The sequence below is a fragment of the Candida metapsilosis genome (assembly GCF_017655625.1).
Source record: "Candida metapsilosis strain BP57 chromosome Unknown scaffold3, whole genome shotgun sequence".
NCBI lineage: Eukaryota > Fungi > Ascomycota > Pichiomycetes > Serinales > Debaryomycetaceae > Lodderomyces > Lodderomyces metapsilosis.
The window spans coordinates 165,397-191,605 of record NW_027138161.1 but is presented as its reverse complement, the minus strand read 5'-3'; the positions used below and the strand labels follow the sequence as shown (position 1 = coordinate 191,605).

The following is a 26,209-nucleotide window of genomic DNA, read 5'->3' as shown; positions in this document are numbered from 1 at the left end:
GAACCCCCTGAAAATGGAGACGCTATATATATAAATGTGTCAACTGGAACAATAGCCTCTCCTTTTCACATACTTATCAAACACAATGCCATCAAAAGCTAGTTCCTACAAGTTACGTCCATTTGTTGAAGCTCCATTATCATCCTCGGGTGAGAAGCCCATCGAATTGGAGTCAATTGACTTGTCGTTGTACGAAGACGGTCCTGGACACCTCCAGTCTAGGAAGGAACTTGCTGCAAAAATTGAGAAGTCGTTATCCACATACGGTTTCATTTCAGTGATTAACCATGGGTTCGAAGCTGAGAAGTTGGAGCATCTCAAATCTATTGGTCAAGCATTGTTAGAGGTACCACTTGAAGAACAAAAAAAGTATTTAGCTGGTGCACTCAAGTCGGATCTTGAAGATCGTTCCAAGTCAATTGGTGCAGAACGTGGTTCAGGGTATAAGCCCAAGGGTTACTGGTCTATGCAAAATGGGGTTGAAGATTCCATCACTCATTACAATTTCAACCACTTGAATCACTCTAGTTTCTTTGACACTGAGGTCAACAACTACCCTGAAGTTGCAAAGGATCATCTCAAAGAAATTGCAGAGTACTTTCGTTTCGTTCACACCGATGTTTTAAAGAAAATTTGCAATTTGACTGATTTGGCATTGGAAGTACCTGAGGGATTTATTTATGAAAACTATTATTCAATCAAAGAGGGCGACTATGATGGATCTGGAGCTGGTTATGGAAGATTCATGCTTTATGATGCGATGCCACCCGAAGATGAGAAGAAAGTCAATAATACCTGGTTAAGAGGACACTCCGATAGTGGTGGGTTTACTTTTCTTACATCACAGCCAATCTTGTCATTACAGATTCGTGATTACTACACCGGAAGATGGAACTTTGTTGGCCACACACCTAATGGATTGATTGTCAACGTTGGCGATGCTATGGAGTTTATCACTGGCGGGTATTACAAGTCGGCAGTTCATCGAGTAGTTTCACCTCCCGATGACCAAAAGAACTATAGAAGATTCGTGGTCATCTATTTCAGCAGGCCTAAGGAAAGTGCCATTTTGGATCCTGAACCTTTGAACTCACCCAAGTTGAAGAGGTTGGGATACAACAAACCCGATGAGTGGGAGAAGATTGATTTTGCAGCTTGGAACAAGATCAAGTCGAGTTTATTCGGAAGGAAGGCTGTCAATGATACTAATACTGAAGGCCCTAAATTGGTGTTGCTACATGGAAGATTACATGAAAGATGGCACAATGCTGAATCCAACTTTAGTTTGGAGGAAGCTAAGAAGAGGTTTGAAGTGATTACATTGGAGGGATAATTGGATATAGTTTGATTTAATAATATGTAATCTTATTTGCTTAAAAGATGTATTTGATCAAGGACACCAAATTGTTGACGGCCCAGATAAAGATGATCTTCCTGTTGGTTGAACTAGAAAGAACTTTCGTGAATGTATTTTGAAGGAAGCTCGACTCTCTCAAAGCATCAAGCAAGATTCCTAAAGTGATCACTCCGTCATTGACAAGTGAAGTAATCAACTTGATAATGAACAGCTTACCATCACTAGTTGAAAAGAGATCGTCAACAACGGATACACCTAAGCCAGACTTGTTTAACGATTCACAGATTGATTCAGGATCAGCAACGAGGTTCACCAAAGTGATCACCGACGACCAAATTGACTCTTGAACTCCACCAATTATGGATCCAATAATTCCTAAAATGTCCAACCTCTTGACTGAAATGACACCGTTGTTGTATAATGCAACAATGATATCCCATAACGCAGGAATCAACAGGTAGTTGATAAAGAATCTCATGACGATTGAAACAGCCAAGCCTGAGTTGTCTGCAGCTTCCAACAACGTTGTCAATCCTGTGTTACTCACATACTCTTCGATGGCCTTGATGGTGGTTCCTTGTGAAAGCGAGTTTGTGGCGAGACCATGGACGATTTGGACACCTGTACCAGACTTGTTTAATGCCGTGAATGCGGCTGTCAATGCAGGATTGTCTCTCTTGGTCACGTTACCTGTAACTGCAGCAACTAATTGTTTCAAGTACTGGTCCACCTCTTCCAACTCTGCTTGTGATGGTTCATCAGCTCTTCTGGCAATGGCATGGCTGACCAAGTCCACCTCACTCGTCTGTGCGAAAACAAATGTGGCAAAGAATAATGATAATAATACGAATAAGTTCTTCATTGGTGCTGAAAACAGACGAATAGCTTCAGTGGCTTAAGGTGGCAGCCCAGTAGTTATATACTTTCACCCAGATTCATTTTCAAAACTTTATTTCAGTTTATGCCCCAATTTGGCATGGTTAGGGAGAAAAGAAATGTGAAATTGTGACCTTATTTTGCAACTTTCAGCCTCAATTCTGCTTTGTGGTTGTTTCGTAATTCACCATTACTTCATCTTGAGGAGCGTTTTAACGTGTATGATTATATAACTCTTTACCGTATTAGGAAATTAATACTCTTTGGATTGTGTAATTTTTTGCAACTTTAAAAAACGTTCCAAAAAAATAGCCCATTTCTATGGACTAGCAAGTGGGGGAGATGTGTAGCCCGATTTGAACTCTTCACTGTGATATTTACGAACCGGTTTATTGTTTATCTATATTAATCATCTTGCTCGTCAGCCTCACTAAGAACAAAAGTAAATAAAAACACTATAAAGTAGATACTGCCTAGTAACCACCACGCAACAACACCTACCCCAAACGAGTCACACAATGACATGATTGATCCCCAAATGAGGGGAGACAAAAATCTTGCAAACGCAGTAAATGAAATTGTATAACCATTAATGACTGCTCTGTGTTGTTTTGGAGATGCACGGTGGATTAAAAGTGTCATTTGCAGAAATGAAATTGAACCGACAAATGAGGATAGAAAAGTGTTGAAATAGAGAAGTGCAGTTGTTAGGGCGTGCAGGTGGAAAACCGGACTGTATTCTGGGATGGTAAATATTATCAATGGCAACGTGAAGGAAACGAGTGGAATGATGCCCAATCCAGATCTGAAAGCAGTGAAAAGTGAAAAATATTTGTTAATTATGGGAAATAGCAAGCTAACGCAAATTACTCCCGCGAGACCTGTAATGGAAAGAAGTTTTCCCACAGCTTCAGTACTGTAACCGAACCCGCCGCGACTATGAATTGGAAACTTCAAAGATTTCACATCAATCGATTTCGACAACAAGATTGGAAGAAACTCAGTGTATATGACATTACAAAATGACAATAAGAAGTTACAGAAAATGCGATAAATAATTGGCCATGTGAAAAGTGCAATATCAGTTTTATGTTTCGTAATGTTTTCTTCGTTCGACGTTAGCAGTTGTAATTCATATGTCTCATTCTCTTCAGAGTCATCATGCAATGAATCATTTTGTATCAAATACTCGCTGTCCTCCGATTTAACTATCTGCCATGGCCGTTCTGGCACTTTAAAGCCCAAAAGTCTTCTGATATAGTCACCTATTTCTAAACCTCGGTCTCGTTTATGATTCACTTGTTCATTCGTCTCTTCAAGAAACAACCATCCAAATGCAATGAAGCAAAGAATTATTGACGAAATGACAATATTGGAGAAAGCAAAGGGGAATCTCACAAATAGGGAATCAGAATCTTGAGCACCCTCTTTTTCCTCGCGTCTATAATTTCTAAAGTGATCAACATCAGTCAATTTTCCTGCCATATAAGCTCCAATACATTTCCCAAAACTCCATAATAAACTCAAGTTGGAGAACGCTATTCCTTGGTGGCGCTTCTCAACCGCTATTTCTCCAACAGTTGTTCTCATTATGGAAACGTTTCCATTTAAAAGGCCCATCATGATTCTCGCAGCACATGCCATATAAAAGTTGGTACTGAAGCCAAAGACAATCATTGAAATAGCAGTTCCTAAGCATCCAAGAAGGATAATTGGCTTCCTTCCATATTTGTCAGACGCCTTCCCCCATTTAACCGAGCTCAAAAACTGACTAAAAGCAAAAGATGATGCTAAATAGCCGCTATATCTGGAAACATCAGCATCGGTTTTTGCAATCCTGAAACTTTTAATCATGAAAAAGATGTAACTTAGGTAACTGGCGAATGCTATTGGTTCTGATAGTCGAAGTAAGCCAACTATAACCATTTGAAAGATAGGAAAACCTTGAAGCTGCTCTGTTATGGTTGGATTACTCATACTGAATATGCCCTGAGTGTATGACGTCTATTGAGTTAAGCATGAGATCAAAAAAGAAACAAAAGTAATTCCTCTCATCCCTTTCCTCTTTCAAAGTGTGGTTTCTTTGTCAAATTTCATTTATTACATAAGGCTTTATTACTCATTTCATTAAAATTCCGTCCATACATTACAATATAATACCGATTGTCCTTTAGTTCTTTGCTTTGTGTATTTGATGCCATTCACTCTTTGATTAATCTTTGTGTCTTGTGTCTGAAAATTACTGTCTGTCTGACTGATCCCCTCTCTCTCGTTCCGAATTGGTGCATAATTCCGATTCAAAAGCGGAATTAAAATACCCAAGACAGAAACTGCCACACGGCATGGCAAACTTTTTTTGGTAAATCTCTAGTGACACTTCAATCATCTACCATCATTATTAGGAACTCACCAATTGCCGTATTTGGCTCTCGATATTTTCATCAACAATCAATACCAAAAGGCTCAAGATACCTACAAGCATCGATCTATTAAAGAAGAATCCAAACTATTCCAAGCGTACTATAGTCGTGTTTCTGTAGATAGCTACAAAGACACTAAGCGTTATGATAGGGAAAAGACTATCGGCATGTGGTGATTTAATCCAGTACAAATGGACTTAGGAAATAGGGAAGATTCACAACAAGAGTACTTTACTATACGAAGACTTGGTTCATTTCAAATTAAAGACTATTTAGCAACACTACTGTAATATCGATAGAAATAAGCTTTTATTTTCAAAATTCAGTCCCTTCACTATCGCTACTCATATTGGCAACTTTAACTCTGTATTTCTCAGTTATTTGGAGTATTATTCTTCAACAACTTCTGTTTAAGATAAGCAACCTCACCGGGAGTGAGTTTCTTCGAAGATGATTCAAGGAGTTTATGTAAAATTATGGCCCAAGCAGATATTCCGTGGCTGCCAAATCTAAAAGTTTGACACCCCATCACTGGCAAAGTCATGCCTTGAGGCGTGTAGATCTTTACATAAATTAATATGTCTGGGGATGTAATAAAACAATTATTAACACCACTAAAAGCCATCCCCAAAAGGGTTTGGCTTAATACATAGGAAGTATCCTCCTCAAATTTTTCATGCTTTTTGAATAGTGGGCTGATTGATTCAGTCTTATACTCAATGAACGACACAAGCTCCCCATTTGACTCTATCCCACAATCAACAAGTAGAGATCTCTCGTTTACTGTTGGAATTCGGTACTCCGTTTGGATGACGTGCCCTGTTATATCCGCGACCATATTTATGTAACAAGGAGTTACACTGTCTGAAAAGTGTCTTTCTAGGATCGGCACTTTGTCAATTCGTGGAATTTGGAACCAACCTGAAATCTTCGTCGTGTAAAGACATTTTAATTCAATGTTATCATATTTCAAAATTTTGGGAACACCTATATTCCGAATCTTAAACCAACTTCTTCTTACAACATTGTAGTGGTCGTTCTCTCCAGTTGGGTTCTTTTTGCCACTGTAGGGCACGTGTAAATTGAACCTGTGAAGTAGAAGTAATGTTATCAAGTTTTGGCATAATCTACCGAATGAAATGTCGCATTTTGGACTTTGGGACCATTTCTTTTCTAACTTGTTGTATATCCAACGAATAATAACATTTACGAGTCCCAGAACTTCTGGAAGAAACATATCATTGGATATTTGAGTATTCAAGCGAAATAAGTTATCCATTTTTAAAACGATCAGTTTTAGTTGGCTTTGTTGTTGTTTTGTTGATCCAATCCATTCTGGTTCAAAAAGTTTACAAAGGATTTCTTCAATATCACGACGACACAATGGAGCTGATTTAGTTTGGGTCTCTAAATCGTTGATTATGAATTGCACTTTAATTCTTGAATCAAATGGTTAACTTTTGTCCCTAATATGTTTCTTGATTATATTGGACAAATTTTTCAAGCCGAAGTGTTCTAAAAGTCTCTCCATTAGACTGTGTAATTTGTGTACTCTTTGGCGTTTCAAACTCGAGAAGAAATATAGCTAGAGAAATCATTGTAGCTCAGTTTTCTCTAAGTGGTGATTCATAAAGTTTCTGATATGTTTGTTTGTTATGCTGTCGTTACATCCTCATGGAAGGAAGGTACAATTCTGTTTGCAGCTTACTCAAAAACGCTACCTCCTGGGATTGCATCTCGCACTAAACTGTAAATTTGAGCCAACTCCGAATTTGTGTAATACTTCTGAAGCTTTCCCGTAACTTGGTTAGAACAGCAAAATGTTGTCTCGCCTGGGTGGTGATCACCCACTATCCCCAAGGGTAAATTAGGGCTTAATGAAACCATGATCTCATCAAACTCTCCGTAATATATCCCAGACTCGGATTCTCTCCACCAATTAATACTCGCAGCAGGAAAGTTAGCCCCCAAATTGCATAGGATATTTGCATAGTCTATAGAGTACTCAGCAGTGGAAACGGTAAACATTTCCAATGTCTTGTGTGAGTACTGTGGGAGAGAATTCATTATCTCGTCTGGTGGAATCAAACCATGCACCCTTAAGCATAGCAGCTTCAATTTGGGAAATTTCCTAGTCAAGTCATATTCCTCAAACAAATTGCAAAACAAGAAATACCCAAAAATGGTCAATTCTTGGAGAGTTTCTGTGTTGAAAATATTACAGAAGTAAAATGGAATATCATCGTCCTCACTAATAATGTTCAATTTCAGTACTTTTACGTCTTTGAACCAGTTCGATAAGTCAACCGGATCAGTGTTGATTACGAAATGGTACATAGCTGGGGTTGTGGAATCTGCAGGTGAGTTCGTAAAATATTCAATAAAAGGTAGCCAAGTCCTTCCTGGCGGCAATTCGGCGTCTGAAACTTTTGTAGGTACTAACCACGATTTATTCGACTTGAATCCTTCGATGCCCCAAAGTTTAAGGTTTAATTCCACGTCCGGATATTTTAATATGTGACGCATATGCGGATAGCAAACGTCGTTTTCTCTCAAAACCAAAAATTTAATGTGGAGTAGTCTGAAAATGCACTCCATCAAAATTAGATAAAACTCGTCCATCTCAAGACGATGAATTGTCTGAGTCTTGTCCATGTGAGCTAAATACCTTTCGAGTGTTTCCACGGATATTATGGTGAACTTGTTGCTTTTGAGGTTATTGATATCCTTATGATATCTGAATTGTGGTCCCGGTGGTTTTGGAAAATTTTCAAAATCATAAAGAGCAATGTCATCTAAAGGTGCCCATGATTGATAAACATAAATATTGCTATATAATTTTGTTTTTGCAACCTCGTAAAAACTCGAATGCAAGGGAGCGAGCGCTAGTGTTTGGTGCTGATTGATGCCACTGAATATTGTTTGCAAACAATGGAATGGCAAGTCGGGTAAAGAAATCATTGGTGATTAATGTAAGTAGTTTAAGTAACTGAGAGATTGCGTGAGTATTTAAGTATGGAGAGTAAATTTATACCTTCCTTGTGTTTTCATGGCAAAAACAAAAAGAGTGGATACTCAACAGTTAGCCCTATACACTACTAATAAATGCTACCACGCAGATAAAGAGAGAGCTCTTATTCAGTCTGTATGGATGATATAAGTAAATAAATCTGGGTACTTTACTCTAGATCACTCTACATATCAGTCTCAGGTAAAAAGAACTCATGGATTATATACAATTCTGGTAAGCTTGAGACACTGCTTAGCTTTATAGAAGATTTAGCAATCTCGCGCTGCAAACAATAATGAGTTACCGCATTTGGACTCCATCTAAGCGGGAGTTGTGACCAGGCCAATTATAATAATTGTGGAAATATTTTAAAATAATTATAGCAGGCTCGCGCGGTTTCACTGGATAGGGTTATCAACCGCCTAATGTATAAGCGGATATTTCCTTGTGCCAAAGAGCTTCGCAATTCTAAGCGAATTTATTCAATTGAAACATAACCAATCGCCCAAATTGTGAAAAGCAGCTTCGTAGTCGAGCCATCCAAACCTCCATACTGAATTTATGCTTCTCACTGAACGTTAATAGCAGAACAGAACATAAAGAGAGTAGAATATGCTTTTTTTATCTGGAGTTGGCCTTATCAGTATTATTTTTGTGTTACTCTAAGCGGAAATTAAAATCGCGAGGAAGGCTATCCAGAAAGTCGTGGAAATCGACAACGTCAAGTACTTAAATCTTTCACATTGATTTGTAGCCTTTACAAGCTTAGCCTCTCCTCTATCAACCTGTTGTTGCCCCTCCAGCATTAGTATGCGCCATTCTCAGTTCCTTTTGAGTGGAGTTCTGCAAATTTCGCGGCTTCTCGACAATTCTTGTCTCCCCGCTACTCCTCCCCCTCACTCGCCAATTATTTGATAAGCATTTGTCATAAAAATTTTACCCCAACTTTCCATCTATACATATAAGTCATGAGTCGGAGCTCATGGTGGCTTTATCTTATGACCTTTTTTGAAGCAAACTTATCAAATTCTACAACCTCCATTAAGAAAGACAAAACATTACAATGGCTCCAACTGCTGCAACTGAAGAACATAAGCAAACATCCAAAGGCTATGACTTTGGTACCCAAGGTTCCCAAAATATCTCAATGGGTGGAGCTCATCCAGGTAGAAAGCCAACTTTCACTGACAAGCTTGAGGAGAGGAAGCACATGTTAGAACACGCTGCTGCTACATTTCGTGTCTTTGCAAGAAAGGGTTATGAAGAGGGTATAGCCGGGCATTGTTCCATGCGTGATCCAATTGACAGAGATACTTTTTGGATCAATCCATTGGGAGTTCACTTCGGTTTAATTAGAGCTCAAGATTTGGTTCATGTTACTGAAAAAGGTGAAATCTTGCCTGATGGGAATCAAGCTCCAATAAACACTGCTGGTTTTGCTATTCACTCTTCGTTGCATCAGGCTAGGCCTGATATTAATGCTGCTTGCCATACGCACTCTGTTCATGGAAAAGCTTACTCTGCCTTTGGTAAACCTTTGGATATGATTAATCAAGATGTTTGTGTGTTCTACAACAACCAAGCCGTTTATGAGAATTTTGGAGGTGTTGCTTTGGAAAGAGATGAGGGTAAAGCCATTGCAGAAGCAGCCGGAGATGTTCGTTGTGTGATTTTACAAAACCATGGTTTGTTAACGATGGGTCTGTCTATTGATGAAGCTGCTTACTTGTTCTCCTTGATGGAAAAGTCTTGTCAAGTCCAATTGTTGGCTGATGCTGTTGACCAAAAGATTAAGCCAAAGCAAATAATCCCAGATGAGGAAGCACACTATAGTGCTTATGTCACTAATGATCCAGATACTTTATACGCAGCTTTCCAACCAGAATACAATTTGCAAGTAAAGTTGGACAAAGGTGACTTCTTGTTCCCACAATAGAAAAGACACTACATAGGTATTTAGCATAAACATATGAATAGTTGTTCAATTTATGTCTTTAAAGAGTTGTACCATTTCGTCTACTACTCTCTGTAAATACCAGTCATATGCATTGTATATACACATATATACATTTAAACTCCTTCATTTTCAGATCTCAATTCATCATACAACAAGACCGTTCTTAACAACACTTGAAAACCATTATCAACATCCTCTGGTGAGGAGTATTCTTCAGGACTGTGAGAAACTCCGTCTTTGGAAGGGATGAAAATCATTGATGTAGGAACTCTCTTGCTGGCATAACAGGAATCATGACCTGCACCACTAGTGATCTCCCTAATATCTTTTTCATCAAACAACAGCAAAGCGGCCTTTTTAACTGTATCAATGTTGGTTTGATTGAACTTGATTGCAGGGGATACAGTCAAGTTCTCAAATTTGACAGACAACGGCTTAGCGAGCTTTGATCCAATACCAACCTCACAAATTTCGGCAGCTTTTGCTTTAATCTCGGAGACTATCTTTGCAACAACGTCATCTTCAACATGTCTCACATCCAATGAAAATTTAACCTCGTTGGGGATCACATTGACTGATTGTGGGGTTAAATGAAGTGTACCCACTGTTGCAACTCCTCCATATGCAGTGGCTGTTTCGATTGCCATGATAACAATTTTTGATGTCATGAGTAAAGCATCTGATCTCGTGTTCATTGGAGTTGTTCCAGCATGGGATGATCTTCCTGTGACGGTAACCAAGTTCCATTCAAATGCTTGACCACCAACAACCACACCAATCTTTTTACCCTCGTGCTCCAAAATAGGCCCTTGCTCAATATGAATTTCGAAATGACATGCCAATGGATTTTCTTTGTATGAAGCAGGAACATCACCTGCATACCCAATTCTCTTCAATTCATCACCAAATTTATTTGGGGTTTCATCGTCAATCGATTCCAAGTTTAAGCAAGTCTCCAATGGAATTGCATCCGCCCAAACTCCCGATGCAACCATACTGATTGGGAACCTGGCACCTTCTTCATTTGTCCAGTTGATCAATGCAATAGGGTAGTTTGGCACAATATTGTTTTCCTTCAAGGTACGCAACACTTCCAACCCTGACAAGACTCCAAGAATACCATCGTATCTTCCACCACTCGGTTGTGTGTCTAAATGAGAGCCAACTCCGGTAGGCAATGCATCGTTGTTCTTTCCAGGAAAGATGGCAAAAGTGTTACCAACTTGATCAACTTTGATTTTGCAGCCTAGATCAGTAGTTTCCTTAACAAACCAATCACGAACTGATTTGTCCAAGTCTGATAACGACAAACGACAGACTCCAGTTTCAGTTGGGCCCGGCCCCCATACACCTTTGGCTCCCCATTTAGCAGTTTCGTGAATAGTTTCCACTAATCTTCCCTTTTGAATTTTGATTGAGTTGAAATCGATTTTAGTCATGTTTTGTAGTATCTCTGGTGTGGACTAATGAGCTAGGGGATCATTTGTGAATGGGGCCAAATGCACCGCGTTTTATGCAAGAAATATTATCGGAAACGCATCTCCATTTCTCGTCCCAATTACTCAAAAATTGGTCCATTCAGGGTGGAGGTGTTTATCTTTTCAAATTTTAATTATTTTCTTCACTCAATCCCGATTGGGGAGTTAGCGCGCTTCGAGGAGAAGAATAAAAAATAATTGACGGAAATACAAAGCCGACAGAATCTAGAATACAAGCCGGCTATCTAGGAGTAAACTTTGGGCAACTGTATTTCTTGATTAGGCCCTGAGAAAGACTAGGTGTTAAATTTCCCTGTCAAAACGTTGTTGATGAATCTCAATGCTAATAAACCCTTAAGGCAGAATGTTGATTTAAAAAATAGCGAGTTTTTTTGCATCATTATTGCGCCAAATTTTGCTATTGTTGGGTAAAACCTTGCTTGTTCAATATACTTTTATACCACAGTCAACCGCACATACCCTAACAACTGCACTTCTCTACTTCAACACTTTCCTATCCTCATTTGTCGGTTCAATTTCATTTACTGCGTTTGCAAGATTTTTGTCTTCCCTCATTTGGGGATCAATCATGTCGTTGTGTGATTCGTATGGGGTAGGTGTTGTTGCGTGGTGGTTACTAGGCAGTATCTACTTTATAGTGTTTTTATTTACTTTTGTTCTTAGTGAGGCTGACGAGCAAGATGATTAATATAGATAAACAATAAACCGGTTCGTAAATATCACAGTGAAGAGTTCAAATCGGGCTACACATCTCCCCCACTTGCTAGTCCATAGAAATGGGCTATTTTTTTGGAACGTTTTTTAAAGTTGCAAAAAATTACACAATCCAAAGAGTATTAATTTCCTAATACGGTAAAGAGTTATATAATCATACACGTTAAAACGCTCCTCAAGATGAAGTAATGGTGAATTACGAAACAACCACAAAGCAGAATTGAGGCTGAAAGTTGCAAAATAAGGTCACAATTTCACATTTCTTTTCTCCCTAACCATGCCAAATTGGGGCATAAACTGAAATAAAGTTTTGAAAATGAATCTGGGTGAAAGTATATAACTACTGGGCTGCCACCTTAAGCCACTGAAGCTATTCGTCTGTTTTCAGCACCAATGAAGAACTTATTCGTATTATTATCATTATTCTTTGCCACATTTGTTTTCGCACAGACGAGTGAGGTGGACTTGGTCAGCCATGCCATTGCCAGAAGAGCTGATGAACCATCACAAGCAGAGTTGGAAGAGGTGGACCAGTACTTGAAACAATTAGTTGCTGCAGTTACAGGTAACGTGACCAAGAGAGACAATCCTGCATTGACAGCCGCATTCACGGCATTAAACAAGTCTGGTACAGGTGTCCAAATCGTCCATGGTCTCGCCACAAACTCGCTTTCACAAGGAACCACCATCAAGGCCATCGAAGAGTATGTGAGTAACACAGGATTGACAACGTTGTTGGAAGCTGCAGACAACTCAGGCTTGGCTGTTTCAATCGTCATGAGATTCTTTATCAACTACCTGTTGATTCCTGCGTTATGGGATATCATTGTTGCATTATACAACAACGGTGTCATTTCAGTCAAGAGGTTGGACATTTTAGGAATTATTGGATCCATAATTGGTGGAGTTCAAGAGTCAATTTGGTCGTCGGTGATCACTTTGGTGAACCTCGTTGCTGATCCTGAATCAATCTGTGAATCGTTAAACAAGTCTGGCTTAGGTGTATCCGTTGTTGACGATCTCTTTTCAACTAGTGATGGTAAGCTGTTCATTATCAAGTTGATTACTTCACTTGTCAATGACGGAGTGATCACTTTAGGAATCTTGCTTGATGCTTTGAGAGAGTCGAGCTTCCTTCAAAATACATTCACGAAAGTTCTTTCTAGTTCAACCAACAGGAAGATCATCTTTATCTGGGCCGTCAACAATTTGGTGTCCTTGATCAAATACATCTTTTAAGCAAATAAGTTTACATATTATCAAATCAAACTATATCCAATTATCCTTCCAATGTAATCACCTCAAACCTCTTCTTAGCTTCCTCCAAACTAAAGTCCGCTTCTGCCTGGTGCCATCTCTCATGCAATCTTCCATGCAATAACACCAACTTGGGCTCCTCAGTATTAGTATCATTGACAGCCTTCCTTCCAAATAAACTTGCTTTGATCCTGTTCCAAGCGGCATAATCAATCTTGTCCCATTCATCAGGCTTGTTGTATCCCAACCTCTTCAACTTGGGTGAGTTCAATGGTTCAGGATCCAAGATGGCAGTTTCCTTAGGCTTGCTAAAATAAATCAACACCAATCTTCTATAATTCTTTTGATCATCTGGAGGAGAGACTACTCGATGAACAGATGACTTTAAGTACCCACCAGTGATAAACTCCATAGCATCGCCAACGTTGACAATCAATCCATTAGGAGTGTGGCCCACATAGCTCCATTGTCCAGTGAAGTAATCACGAATTTGCAACGACAAAATTGGCTGGGATGTGATGAATGTAAAACCACCACTATCGGAATGTCCTCTTAACCAAGTATTGTCAACCTTCTTTTGATCCTCTGGCGGCATCGCATCATAAAGCATGAATCTTCCGCCACCACCTCCAGATCCATCATAATCTCCATCTTTAACCGAGTAATAGTTTCCGTAAATAAATCCCTCAGGTAGCTCCAACACCAAATCAGTCAAGTTGCAAATCTTCCTCAATGTGTCAGTGTGAAGAAAGCGATAATATTCGGCAATTTCATTAAGGTGGTCCTTAGCTACTTCAGGATAATTGTTAACCTCGGTGTCAAGGAAACTAGAATGATTCATACGATTAAAATTGTAATGAGTGATGGAATCTTCAACTCCATTGCGCATAGACCAGTAGCCTTTTGGCTTATACCCTGAACCACGTTCTGCACCAACTGATTTGGTGCGGTCCTCAAAATCAGACTTGAGTGCACCAGCTAAATACTTTTTTTGTTCTTCAAGTGGTACCTCCAACAACGCTTGAGCAACTGATTTGAGATGCTCCAACTTCTCAGCATCGAACCCATGGTTGATCACTGAAATGAAACCATATGTGGATAACGACTTCTCAATTTTTGCAGCAAGTTCCTTCCTAGATTGGACGTGCTCAGGACCATCTTTGTACAACGACAAATCAATTGACTCCAATTCGATAGGCTTCTCGCCAGAGGACGATAATGGAGCTTCAACAAATGGACGTAACTTGTAGGAACTAGCTTTTGATGGCATTGTGTTTGGGTGGGTATGTGAAAAGGAGAGACTATTGTTCCAGTTGACACATTTATATATATAGGGTCTCCATTTTCAGGGGGTTCGGTTGAATTATGATCAATCCGAAGGTGTGGTGTCAAGGAAAATTAGCTTTTGTTCTGTGATTAAGAAAACTGTGGCTGCGAATATTAGCCACAGAAGTGTCAATGATTATACGAAAAAATCATTTACAGTATTCACTAATAGGTACTGCATTTCATTCACTATTGAGTCTATCTACTCCTTACCAAACTTCTCCTTTAATGTCTTTTTCAACTTAGCTTCAAATTCCTCTCGACTTTCTCCTTCTCTCCATCTTAAATTGTAAGCAGGATGATCAGGTTTCAAATATGTTGGATCCTCTCTTTCAATACCGTACAAATTTTCTCTAAATGTCAATCCATCCTTTGGATAATCTTCCCAAACCAATCCTCTTCTTTGCAATTCGGGAATAAGCAACTCTACAATATCCTCAAAGGTGCCAGGTGTAATGGCATAAGTGAAGTTGAAACCATCTATACCAGCCACGTCCACCCAATTTTCAATTTCGTCAGCGACATCAGTCGGAGACCCAATGAACAAAACACCAGAGCCGCCAATTGATATCTTGTCTGCAATGTATCCTCTTGTCTTTTTGAGATTGGGTGGGTCTCCAGGGAATTGTTTTGTCATCATTTCAGCAAAGCTACGGACTGCATTTGTCTCAACTTGATCCAACTCTTGATCCCAGTCGTACTTTCCAAGATCAAAACCAGACCATCCACCAAAGAGTGCTTGAGCTCCTTCAAGATCAGCATATTTTTTATAATCCTTGAATTTTTCAACTGCTTCTTCATACGTAGGAGCGACAATGACAGTAACCAATTGTACTTTCTTTACATCTTCCGGGTTCCTTCCGTGCTTCTTAATCAAAGTATTGAGTTTGTCAATCTTGGTCCTCAACCCTTCGGGTGTGTTCCCATTAATGAAGACAGCTTCAGCGTGTTTTGCTGCGTACTCCAATCCCTTGGTGCTAGCACCCGCTTGCAATATAACCGGCAATCTTTGGTATGGATTAGGCTCCGAAATGAATGGACCAGGCACGTTGAAATGATTTCCTTCGTAATTGATCTCTCTAATTCTCTCGGGGTCTGAGAATATACCTTTCTGGACATCTAATTTGACTGCATCATCTGCCCATGACGACAAGAACAATTGATAAATCACTTCCAAGTATTCCTCTGCCTTTACATATCTTTCATCATGCGGTGGCAATGGTTGACCGTTTAGCAAGTTTCTACTAGCTGAGTCCAAATAAGAAGAAACAATATTCCATCCAACACGGCCTTTTGTCAAATGATCCAATGTAGCTAATCTTCTAGCAAAATGATATGGAGCTTCACTGATGGTACTTGCAGTAACAGCAAAGGACAAATTCTTGGTTATCGCGGCCATTGCAGGAACAACTAAACTGGGTTCATTGATGGGCCATTGAGCACCAGACTTTGCAGCAGCAGTAAGGTTTCTTGGTCCATTGTAAACGTCGTAAGGCCCCAACACATCAGCAATGAATAATGCATTAAACTTACCCTTTTCCAACAACTTTGCAAGATTTGTCCAGTACTCAATTGTATTGTAGTCTCTTGACTTGTCTTTAGGGTGCTTCCATAACCCAGGCGATTGCAAGCCAGGGGTGGCCATGTCGAATGCATTGATTATGATAGGCTTTCTCTCCTTCTTTTGTCTTTTAGTTGTCATGACTTGATGAACAGTTATTTGAAAAGTTGAATAGAAAATATGACCTAGTTTTGTTGTACTTTATGAACTGATTTGTTTTGTAAAAACTGTGGCTCATATGTTGCAAATCACAGGACATAATTTGCAAAAACAAAAAACAAATCCCGTGCAATTAGAGTCAGGTCGTGTGTGTTCTCAAAATCCTTGAAGCATAGGCTACTCTATTTTGAAGAAGCGTTCTCTTTCTTGAAAGTGTATTAGGCTTGTTGTGTAACTCAATGTGTGGAATTTGTTCTTGATGTTGGGTGTATAGACTTAAAAGATCACGTGCAGAATTAATTTGCTTTGCTTGAATAAACATAGATATGCAAGAGTACCAGCACACAAATCATACACTAGGGAGTAGTTCTAGGACTTCACATTTTTTTAAACCGTAATCTGTTCTCGTGAATTAATGGTGGACTTTAATGCTGGACTTTAATGCTAGTGCAAACAGGATCCGCTTTCTCTTGGAAGGCTTGACTTGGGATCCTGTTTCACATAAAAGTGGCCATATCTATTGCCCATACCACCAAACTCATATTCTCATGTAAATGGGAATATAGCACATTAGATTAATCTTCTGCTGGCTGGCTATCTTTTCATCTCAATTGATGAGCATTATCTTTTCATAATTGTTAACCTTACAGCCAGCACATTCTTTCATAACACAAAGCAAAATTCCTTTTTTTGTAACCTTACTCCCCACGCACCCCAAAATCCTCCACGACATTCACTAAAAGACAACTTCCATTGATGGTCGAAAGACGAGAGAGACCCCGGTGCTAACTCAATTGCTCATTCAGATGCTTTACAACAGGCTCTAGTATAGTGATAATCACAGTTACTCTTTACGAAGTTTAATTATTGCGTCATAGCAATCGTTGTCAGGCAACAAAAATAAAATTGTTTCTTTTTGTGTCTGTATCTTGCGGAATGTAAATCTTCGAGGATGTTACGGAAATAAAAATTGACTCGTAAAGATAAACAACTATTTCAAGTGGAAATTTAGTCATTTAGAGATTGAGTTAGAGCAAGGGAACTGGTGGAATTGAACGTATCGATAATAACGTGTTGTAACCAGGTGACGGGTTCTAGGGCGGGTCTTGAATCTCTAAAAGAAAAACAGACAAAACACAGTTAGTTTTGATATAGTTTTTTGTCTGTCTGTCTGTTTTTTGTTTTTTTTCTCAGCCACCCAACAGAAAAAGAAAAAAAAATAATAATTTAAATTACATACATACATACATAGGTACTGACACAGACAGAAAAAAAATTATCCTCACAGAGAGAGAAAAAGATTGAGAGATTGAGAGACAGAGAAAGAGAGAACGTGAGATTTTGAAAATTAATTTCGTATCTCAGATTATCCAAAAGAATCCACCTCTTTTTCAAAAAGAAAGATATATCAAAGGTTACCCTCCCATAGAACAAGTTAATCAAACACACACACACACTCGCTTCAAACAAAAGAAACAACCCTAGCGGAATTTGGAAGAATAATTCTGTGTCTGGTTATACTCGAGACGTATTTTCCCCCCTCCCCCCTTGCTCCTACATACATCGAAGTAAAGGAAGTCTTCAGAACCTACGTCACAACCAAACAGTTGCACTTGGTATACACTCCATTGTGGTGACATATAACGTCATACCAGCAACGAGCCACTTGACACAATTACTCTCGCTATTTAATAACATTAGTACTAATACACTCGCTTGATACCATAATATGAATTTCGATAAAAGTTTTCTATCACAGGACGATATTGCCGAGTTTTCACCAATGATCAACCAACAAGGAACGTTCTTGTCCGATTTGGATCATAATATTATCAATTCTCAATATGTTACACCCAATCCAAATATCAATGCATTTGACAATACCACTTTTACTAGTCAACAAGCTAGTGCTAGTGCCTACCCACCTTATGATTTTTTCAACTTTTTGGAATGTTACAATGATAAAAGCCTTGGTTTAGAGACGCCGAAGTCGTCTATGGATCCCACTTTTAATCAACCTTTTGTTGGTACTAATTTTTCAAATAAAACAACACCAGCAATGATACCCACGGGAGTTTTCCCTCCACCATTTTATTCAGAAAATGGTAATAGCTCACATACAAATGTCACTACTCAAACTCAATCGTCGCCAATCGTTCCAAATATTATGAATGCGCAAAATTACAACTCTGTTGATGTTTTTAGTGAACCAATGTTGAGCACGCCAAGCTCTCTGACTGGGTTGAGGAATTCGCCTCAGCAGTTTACATCACCACCACATGCACAATTCCAAGTAACACCCAATGCGAAAGCAGGACCAATCGGTCTTGGGTTGAACACTGAACAGACAATGGCTACAGCTCAAACGCTGTTGCAAACGCCGCCAGCACCTCCGCCACAAATGCAACTGTTGCAGAACTTACAAAGACAGTCGCCTTCACAACAATCTTTCCCGGTGCAGCCTCCATTGCCACTACAGAACCATATGGCCAAACTATCCCCTTACGAGAGAGCCAATGCTATGTTTCAGCAACAGTTACAACAACAAGATTACGCCCAGCTTCAAAATGACCTTGAATCGACGCGAAAATTCCGTTCTGAACTGAGTCTAAATTTACAAGCATTGATCAAGCAAGAGAAAGAGAAGCAAGATAGTTTGAATGCTTTGAAGCAGTTGGAACTGCCAAAACAACGTGTGTCTAAACATAGAAGATCATCGGCAATGACCATTGAAATTAAGGAGGAAAATGACGAAGTGGAAGAGAGACCTGGAAACAAAGAAGGTCGACAAATACCTCCATCTTTTCAAAATATCCAATCTGTTGATAAATACGATGATATAGATTCACCCACTACGATTGAAGTCACAAGTCCACAATCCTCTATTGAGGATTCCTCGAATAATGCAAACGTCACTGATACTTTCCGCACCAACAATATTACTGCTGAAGAGTTACTTGAGGATGATCATTTTGAAAGTTTGGTTACACCACGCATGGACACAAAGGAGTTTTTTGAAGATATGGTTGACTTGGACCATCAGCTTAATATGGAAATGAATGGGTTTGAGTATGATAGGAGTGGTATTGCAACAACAAATAATCAAACCCCATCGATACCGAAACCTGGCAGTGTTGATGTTCCCTCGACACCAAAGAAGAAGAAAACTCAAGCTTCTACATCGACATTGTCCTCAAAGAAGAAGAATGCAAAAAAAGTTTTGAAAAAGTCATCATCCTTCAGTGGATCCCCCACACTCATAGCTAATCCTAAATTCCAAAAATCAAAGGGTCAATTCAAGACTCTTCCTTCGCCATATGCCGGTGCTAGTATGGGTACTTTCCCAGTGGTCAACAACACATCCAATAATGCCAGTGCCAGTGGTAAATGTCACGCCTTCTCATCCACATCTCCACAAAAACGTTCCGTTTCACTAAATCAGGCCGACTTGTTTGGAACAGTCCCTATTCTTGAGTTGAGTAATCAATATTCATTTATTTATGAAGATGGACAAGAGGGTGTTGTTGGGGGAGGCGGTGCTGCTGGTGCAACTACAAACAGTCTTGGCCGCAGCATCGGTCATCGTCGCAGTTCATCTGGCAGAAGGGTAGGTAGTTTGCCAGATAAGAATTTCAGTCCAAATTCTCAATCGAAAATGTTTGAGTTTCAAGTGAAGTTGAAAAAGTAGGACAGTGGTTTAATGGTTTAATTTTAATTCGGGGGGTACCTTCAGTAGTCTATTTAGTAAAGAATGTATTAATGTTTGATTTATTTGTTAACTCTACGTACATGTCTACAAGTCAATTCTAAAATAAATATTCTTATTAGAAACTAAGTAGTATACAACCAGGCACTTGACTAGCTCATTCCGTCATCAATCTCTTTAAAAATCAATACTACCAACGAAAGTGATCACCTAATATCCCTTGATGCCCCTTCCGAAAAAAAACTCAACAATTTCAAAGCCCAAAAGAGCCACTTCTTCCCAGCGTCTCCATCCATCTCACTTACAAATCTTTATCTCTAGGCACATAGTCACTAGTCAACACCGGCTTCTTTCTCAACCTATCCGTTATGGAAATTGTACCTTCATAATTATACGCCCACATAGTCAATCCAATGGGTACTAGACCCATAAAGATGAGATTGAAAGCGACTGATTTTGGTTTGAAACGGAAATAATGGCCCATTTTCTCTTTGGCCGTGTTGAATTTTTGCAATTCTCTGTCTGGGTGTAATGTGCCTGCCATGATGAGTGTGTGTGTGGATATATAAATGTGTGTATAGGATTGGCTCCTTTGTGGTGCTTCTTTGGTTCTCTTTGGTAAGATTTTTTTTTTTTTGTCTGTCTCTTAGTGGTTGATGAAATTTTTAAGATTGGTAGCGAAAAAAAGGAAATGGTAGCGTAATGTTTTTGCAAACCCAAAACAATCACGTCTGGCTTTACCCGAGTGGCAGCTAATTATAACCCACACCATACTACAAACACCAAAATCGATACATAGCTATGCCAAATACAGAGTACGATCCCCGTGCAACAGCACTCCTCACAGAACATCTCGGATTCGCACCAATAAAAGTAGTTGACGAAGTCATCAATGCTGTCAATCAAATCATGGTTCAAGGTATAGAAGCACTAGAAAACTATCTAACTAACGTCCATGCACAGGGTCAACTACCGGAAAATATCACCCATGATGAGATTCTCTCAGGAACTGCCAAATTGGAATCCTTACTACAATATCGCATCGATTTCGCATTCGACAAGTATGAATTGTATTGTTTAACTAATATTTTCCATGTTCCTAGTGATTTAATTGCTGATGGTTGGTTTAGATTGAAGTCGCATCAAGGTATTGATTTTACTCAGTTGCAGGAGAATCCATTGGCGAAGCTGGAGTATGATGATGAGATTTTGAGGATGAATGATTTGATACGGCAGGAGTTGTATAAGCGGTATTATTACAAGTTGCAAATTGTTACGTTTGATAAGATTAGGGAGTACCTTCAGGTTGTGCTGGGTAAGTTTGGCAAATTGTATGAATTGAGGGGTGAAGGAGGAGAAGGAGAAGAGGGGGGTGATGATGGAATTTCAGTGAAGGAGATTTTGAGTAAATTGAATCCAATTGATCAAACGTTGGCGAATATTGTTCTACAGTTGAAAGATGTGATTAAACAAGTTGAAATTGCCAAGCGGAAACTTCATAGTATTGATTTAAAGAAAGTCAATTTTGATCATCGAGATGAGTATATTGAGAAACGAGGTGCAAGGATATTAAGAGATTTAAATATTAATATTGCATCGGGTAAAGATACTGACCGAAAAGGAGGTCAAGAAGTGGAGAAAGATGTTGAAGTTAATATGTTTGAGAATGTTCCTGATTTGGATGTTACTTATCATGAACTAAAAGGGGCTAAAGAAAGTCTACAGAGTGGAAAGGAAGTAAGTGAAGACGTAGGGCTGCTATCGTAGCCCAATCGGTAATAAAATTAATAAAATAGACAATGTTTGGGGCTATGTGATGCCCTTCATGCTAATTCGTTGTATCTGTATTCCCTTTTCATATCGTTCTTTATCATGTCAAAAAAATCGGCTCAAGTATAAGACATTAGATCTCAAATGGTAGCATCGCAATCGGCTTCTATTTTTTTAGTTTTCCGCATTCTCTTTTCATCAACAAAAACAAAAAATCATACAAATTCATCTAAAACTCAATTTTCTTTGAATAGATTTCCACAATCACATTCTCGCTTCTACAATGAAGGAAACCAGAGACTACAGGAAACGGGAAAGACAACAAAAGCTTCAAGGAATAAACGATTTCAAGAACCGCCCTAGAACAATTACCCATCTTCATGAACTATTACCAGGATTAAACGATATTAGTGATGCGTTTGAGGCGTTGCCATTGGATATTGTTAAATATTTCACTTTGTTGAAGGAGATTGATGCCAAGTGTATAAATACTGTGCCTCAGATTAATCATCGAATTAAGAGTTATATTGATAACTTGCATGTTGGGGATACTGAAGGAGAAGGAGAAGATGGACAAGGACAAGTGCATGGGGACAATCAAGTTCAAGAACTTGCCAGGAAACAGAAACGGGAGAGTTCTCAACTAAACATTATCAAAAACAAGATTAATGAAATTATCCCATGTCTTGAAGAGAAGATGCATGTTACTTCAGTTGCCACTGATTTATTGAATAAACATATGCGTCGAATAAATCAGGATTATAAATTAATCATTCAGAACAATGAGATTCCTGAGAATATACGTATTGGTCCCTTGGTTCATCCAGCAATGATTCTTGATTCGTCACATCCTGCTAGGGAATACCAGAATGGCAATGGAGATGGTGCTACCCATACAGGTGGTGGTGGGTATGGGAATAGTGCATCAACAACTGCCCAATCACAGCGTAGTGAGAGTAGGAGAGAGGCGTTGGCTGCGAGAAAGGCGAATAAGGATGATGATAGGGATGTGGGTAGTGGCTCGAACAGCAATAAGAAGAAACGAAGTAAGGAGCAAACTCCACTTGAAGGTGGAAGGAGTAATGGTAACAATAGTGCAAGTGGTGGTGGTGGTGGTAACTATAATGATAAGAAGAGGAAAAATGAAGATCGAAATTCATCTTCATCTTTGAAAAAGAAGAAAAAGGGAACTGATGTTGACGAAGATGATGATAACGACGATGATGGAGTGGAGAGAAATGATAGGAAAACAAACTCAAGCAACCTTGATAGAGCTAAAGCATCAGCTAATAGTGTTGGTGGAGGAGGTGGTTCTTCAAGTGGGTCGCATGAACCTACTTATTGCTATTGTAATCAAGTCTCCTTTGGTGAAATGGTTGGGTGTGATGGTGATGATTGTAAACGAGAATGGTTTCATTTACCTTGTATTGGATTCAAGAATCCACCAAAAGGGAAATGGTATTGTGATGATTGTTTAAAGAAGATGAAGGTGAAGAAGTTATAAACGAAAGGAGTTTGGAAAGAGTGTTTTTCTGTGTTAATGTATTTTGTAATCTCTTGCTTTAGCTTGAAGTTTGTTGTAGTGTTTATCTCTCTGGATGGTAATAACTGGTCAAATGCGAAAAGCTTCAAGTAAACGTTGTAGGTAGTGGGGCGTCATACTTGTTTTCTAGGTCAAAACGTCAAAAAGTAATTGCAATACCAAGTGGGGAAACTTTCATATTGTGTCAGAATTGGATATCTCCATTTGGTCTCTTGTTCTAGAAGGGTATTGTTACTTGTTTCCCTGTCTCTTTGTCCCTTTGTCTCGCCTTGTGTCTTTTAGAAGAGGCTGTCGCGTGCAGGTTTATTCAATATCACACAAAAGAAGGATTAATCAATAAAGCACAAAGAAGATGATGAAAAACAAAAGTGGGGAGTGGGTCAGTCATTCATTTACTTCCATTTGGCAAATGTCATTTCTTATATTTCCATTGCATTTGTACTTCTTTCTCTTTAACTTTCAAGTGGGGAGAAGAATATATGACATGGAATAGATACTGAAAATAGAAGTATCATCGAACGAAGAATGACGTTTTTGAATCTGTTTTTGTACCACCAGTCACACTGCCTTTTTGATGGAAAATGGTAGTCTCTAGTCTATAAACAACTATCAATTTTCTAAGTATAATGAAAGAATACTCCCTGGTCAACGTATTATTAGTGAACACACTCAAAGACAAACAACCAAACTGTTCAGCTTAAAAAAGTATATCGGCTATAGTTAACTAACGTATTACTAATCGTATTTCCATTTTGAGTTTGTTATGTCTCTTTCTTTTGGTTTTAGACTGTACATACGCTTTTAACCCATTTCCACCCACACACCAAAGACGGAAACATCCGACAAGAAAACAAGAATATACATAGTATCCAAGTATGAAAGTCTTTTTTTTTTTTTCTCTTAGACGGAAAATGGTGTGATGTTGTCTGGTCGCCTTGTGTGATTCTAGAAATGAAATTATGTTGTTTACAATGGGAGAGAGTATATGAAATTTCATTGTCGTGTATTCTTTTGTGTCGTGTCATTCAATTTTTATTTTTATTTTATTTTATTTTTTATTTTTAATTTTGCTTTTCTTCAATTGTTGTCTTTTTTTTTTTTTTATAAATTTTTCAACGTTATTCAACTAACTCCCTTTTCTTCTTATCAATCAAAGTAATAAGTATCCTTATTAGAATGTTGAGAGAGTATAAGTTGGTAGTAGTAGGTGGTGGTGGTGTTGGTAAATCAGCCTTAACCATCCAATTGATTCAATCCCATTTTGTTGACGAATACGACCCAACCATTGAAGATAGTTATCGAAAACAATGTACTATTGATGGTGAACAAGTCTTGTTGGATGTCTTGGATACTGCTGGACAAGAAGAATATTCCGCCATGAGAGAACAATATATGAGAACTGGTGAAGGTTTTCTTTTGGTGTATTCTATAAATTCCAAGAATTCATTGGAGGAATTGCAAACTTTTTATGAACAGATTTTACGGGTTAAAGATAGTGATCAAGTACCTGTTTTGGTTGTGGGAAATAAATGTGATTTGGAAATGGAAAGACAAGTTAGTTATGAAGAAGGTCAAGCTTTAGCTAATAGTTTTAATTGTCCATTTTTGGAAACATCAGCCAAGTTGAGAATTAATGTTGAAGAAGCATTTTTTGATTTGGTGAAGTATGTTAGATCTAGTGAAGAGGCTCAAAGACAACAACGTTTGAAAGATGAAGGAGTATCGCCACAACAACAGCAAGCACAAAATAAACAAGCACAACAATCTCAATCACAATCACAATCACAGCAAGTACTGCAACAACAAGCTAACGGTGCAGTTGGCGGTGCTTCAGGTGCCGGAGCTGCTGCTGGAGCTGCTGCTGGAGCCACTGGTGCTGGATCTTCGCCAAGTGGTGGTGGCGCAGCACAAAAGTCAAATGGAGCTGGACCACGAAAACAACAAACTCAACAATCTTCTTCGGGTGGAGAAAAGTCCAAATCTGGATGTTGTGTGATTGTCTAAGGGAGGTGAAGCTACACGTTTAATCAAAATGTGTGTCATAAAAGCAAGGTCAATTGATTATTACAAACCAAACCACTTCTCCAAAAGTAAAAGTCAGAAAAAAAGTTTCTTTTTGAGTCTGTGACTCAGTGTGGTTCTCTATGTTTTTATCATTGATTGTTTTTATTAAATGAAAGTTTGGTAGTCTTTTATAATAAGTAATCTTTAATATTTGAAGCGGTGGTTTGTGGAGAGAGAGAGAGAAAACCAGTGGCGAAGAAGTTATAATTCTATCAAAAGTTGTTCCATTTCTATACACATTCTCTATTTATCCTCTTCTACCTAATTGATGAAATGGATAACGATAAAATGTAAGATCAAACTAGCAAAAATGAAATCAGCAAATGATCTTTCTGGTGAAATACCGGTGAATACCTTCTTTGACTTGCCATCATCATCACCAGAAACAGCTTCGAGTTCATCATCATCACCACCAACAGTAACATCAATTTCATCAATATCTGCAATGGTCTCCTTTTCACTCTTCTTTTTACTACTCTTGCTCTTACTACTCTTTGCAACAACAACTTCTTCCTCTCCATCATCCCCATTAGCTGCTGCTGTACTGGCATTATGATCATTAATCTGCAATCTCAAACTCACCAACAACACAAACTGACCCACACAAATGGCAAACCCACCAAGGAAAGCATTAAATGGGAAATTACCAATCAAAAGAACATAAATGAATTGCAATATGCCCAATGCTACTAAAAACACAAGGAAGATGTCAATTAGTTTCAATTTGGGTGTCAAGTGGCGGAGATAGTCGTTGATGGTTGTGTTTATTGCTGATTGGAGTTCAGCAAATGTTGTCGTTACTGTTTTAGTTTGAGGAAGAATTGAATCTGAAGGGGAGGAGCCTGTGCTGGTTGAACTTGTGGATGCTGCTGCTGCAGCTGCTGTTGCTGCTTGAGCTTTCTTGATAGCTGTGGATTCTTTCTTTGCCATGTCTGGAAGATATGATTTGAGTAAACTAGATTTGGCTGTGTTTTTAGTTTGTTGTTGAAA

At 38.8% G+C, this 26,209-nt stretch overlaps 15 protein-coding genes across 15 annotated transcripts; 7 read left to right on the top strand and 8 right to left on the bottom strand. All coding sequences in view use genetic code 12, as the record gives it.

Moving 5' to 3' along the window:
* Positions 1 to 85: 85 nt before the first annotated feature.
* I9W82_002872 (uncharacterized protein) lies at positions 86 to 1,333 on the top strand (the record flags this gene model as incomplete). The annotated part of the gene is made up of 1 exon (XM_067691775.1): positions 86 to 1,333. One exon carries the CDS (start codon positions 86 to 88, stop codon positions 1,331 to 1,333), a length of 1,248 nt encoding a protein of 415 aa, XP_067548221.1.
* Positions 1,334 to 1,373: 40 nt separating this feature from the next.
* On the bottom strand, positions 1,374 to 2,219 carry I9W82_002871 (uncharacterized protein; the record flags this gene model as incomplete). Its single annotated transcript, XM_067691774.1, has 1 exon — positions 1,374 to 2,219. The coding sequence occupies one exon, from the start codon at positions 2,217 to 2,219 to the stop codon at positions 1,374 to 1,376; it is 846 nt and encodes a 281-aa protein (XP_067548220.1).
* Positions 2,220 to 2,638: 419 nt separating this feature from the next.
* On the bottom strand, positions 2,639 to 4,210 carry I9W82_002870 (uncharacterized protein; the record flags this gene model as incomplete). Its single annotated transcript, XM_067691773.1, has 1 exon — positions 2,639 to 4,210. One exon carries the CDS (start codon positions 4,208 to 4,210, stop codon positions 2,639 to 2,641), a length of 1,572 nt encoding a protein of 523 aa, XP_067548219.1.
* Positions 4,211 to 5,026: 816 nt separating this feature from the next.
* I9W82_002869 (uncharacterized protein) lies at positions 5,027 to 7,614 on the bottom strand (the record flags this gene model as incomplete). The annotated part of the gene is made up of 2 exons (XM_067691771.1): positions 5,027 to 6,092; positions 6,362 to 7,614. 2 exons carry the CDS (start codon positions 7,612 to 7,614, stop codon positions 5,027 to 5,029), a joined length of 2,319 nt encoding a protein of 772 aa, XP_067548218.1.
* A 1,112-nt stretch (positions 7,615 to 8,726) lies between these two features.
* On the top strand, positions 8,727 to 9,599 carry I9W82_002868 (uncharacterized protein; the record flags this gene model as incomplete). Its single annotated transcript, XM_067691770.1, has 1 exon — positions 8,727 to 9,599. One exon carries the CDS (start codon positions 8,727 to 8,729, stop codon positions 9,597 to 9,599), a length of 873 nt encoding a protein of 290 aa, XP_067548217.1.
* A 134-nt stretch (positions 9,600 to 9,733) lies between these two features.
* On the bottom strand, positions 9,734 to 11,059 carry I9W82_002867 (uncharacterized protein; the record flags this gene model as incomplete). Its single annotated transcript, XM_067691769.1, has 1 exon — positions 9,734 to 11,059. One exon carries the CDS (start codon positions 11,057 to 11,059, stop codon positions 9,734 to 9,736), a length of 1,326 nt encoding a protein of 441 aa, XP_067548216.1.
* Positions 11,060 to 12,226: 1,167 nt separating this feature from the next.
* I9W82_002866 (uncharacterized protein) lies at positions 12,227 to 13,072 on the top strand (the record flags this gene model as incomplete). The annotated part of the gene is made up of 1 exon (XM_067691768.1): positions 12,227 to 13,072. The coding sequence occupies one exon, from the start codon at positions 12,227 to 12,229 to the stop codon at positions 13,070 to 13,072; it is 846 nt and encodes a 281-aa protein (XP_067548215.1).
* Positions 13,073 to 13,112: 40 nt separating this feature from the next.
* Positions 13,113 to 14,360, bottom strand: I9W82_002865 (uncharacterized protein; the record flags this gene model as incomplete). Its single annotated transcript, XM_067691767.1, has 1 exon — positions 13,113 to 14,360. One exon carries the CDS (start codon positions 14,358 to 14,360, stop codon positions 13,113 to 13,115), a length of 1,248 nt encoding a protein of 415 aa, XP_067548214.1.
* A 258-nt stretch (positions 14,361 to 14,618) lies between these two features.
* On the bottom strand, positions 14,619 to 16,118 carry I9W82_002864 (LLM class flavin-dependent oxidoreductase; the record flags this gene model as incomplete). Its single annotated transcript, XM_067691766.1, has 1 exon — positions 14,619 to 16,118. One exon carries the CDS (start codon positions 16,116 to 16,118, stop codon positions 14,619 to 14,621), a length of 1,500 nt encoding a protein of 499 aa, XP_067548213.1.
* A 1,747-nt stretch (positions 16,119 to 17,865) lies between these two features.
* Positions 17,866 to 19,824, top strand: I9W82_002863 (uncharacterized protein; the record flags this gene model as incomplete). Its single annotated transcript, XM_067691765.1, has 1 exon — positions 17,866 to 19,824. The coding sequence occupies one exon, from the start codon at positions 17,866 to 17,868 to the stop codon at positions 19,822 to 19,824; it is 1,959 nt and encodes a 652-aa protein (XP_067548212.1).
* A 319-nt stretch (positions 19,825 to 20,143) lies between these two features.
* On the bottom strand, positions 20,144 to 20,386 carry I9W82_002862 (uncharacterized protein; the record flags this gene model as incomplete). The annotated part of the gene is made up of 1 exon (XM_067691764.1): positions 20,144 to 20,386. The coding sequence occupies one exon, from the start codon at positions 20,384 to 20,386 to the stop codon at positions 20,144 to 20,146; it is 243 nt and encodes an 80-aa protein (XP_067548211.1).
* Positions 20,387 to 20,643: 257 nt separating this feature from the next.
* MTW1 (MIND complex subunit) lies at positions 20,644 to 21,609 on the top strand (the record flags this gene model as incomplete). Its single annotated transcript, XM_067691763.1, has 1 exon — positions 20,644 to 21,609. The coding sequence occupies one exon, from the start codon at positions 20,644 to 20,646 to the stop codon at positions 21,607 to 21,609; it is 966 nt and encodes a 321-aa protein (XP_067548210.1).
* A 286-nt stretch (positions 21,610 to 21,895) lies between these two features.
* Positions 21,896 to 23,116, top strand: PHO23 (Pho23p; the record flags this gene model as incomplete). The annotated part of the gene is made up of 1 exon (XM_067691762.1): positions 21,896 to 23,116. One exon carries the CDS (start codon positions 21,896 to 21,898, stop codon positions 23,114 to 23,116), a length of 1,221 nt encoding a protein of 406 aa, XP_067548209.1.
* Positions 23,117 to 24,331: 1,215 nt separating this feature from the next.
* Positions 24,332 to 25,159, top strand: RAS1 (Ras family GTPase; the record flags this gene model as incomplete). The annotated part of the gene is made up of 1 exon (XM_067691760.1): positions 24,332 to 25,159. The coding sequence occupies one exon, from the start codon at positions 24,332 to 24,334 to the stop codon at positions 25,157 to 25,159; it is 828 nt and encodes a 275-aa protein (XP_067548208.1).
* Positions 25,160 to 25,480: 321 nt separating this feature from the next.
* Positions 25,481 to 26,149, bottom strand: I9W82_002858 (dolichyl-diphosphooligosaccharide-protein glycotransferase; the record flags this gene model as incomplete). Its single annotated transcript, XM_067691759.1, has 1 exon — positions 25,481 to 26,149. One exon carries the CDS (start codon positions 26,147 to 26,149, stop codon positions 25,481 to 25,483), a length of 669 nt encoding a protein of 222 aa, XP_067548207.1.
* Positions 26,150 to 26,209: the final 60 nt, after the last annotated feature.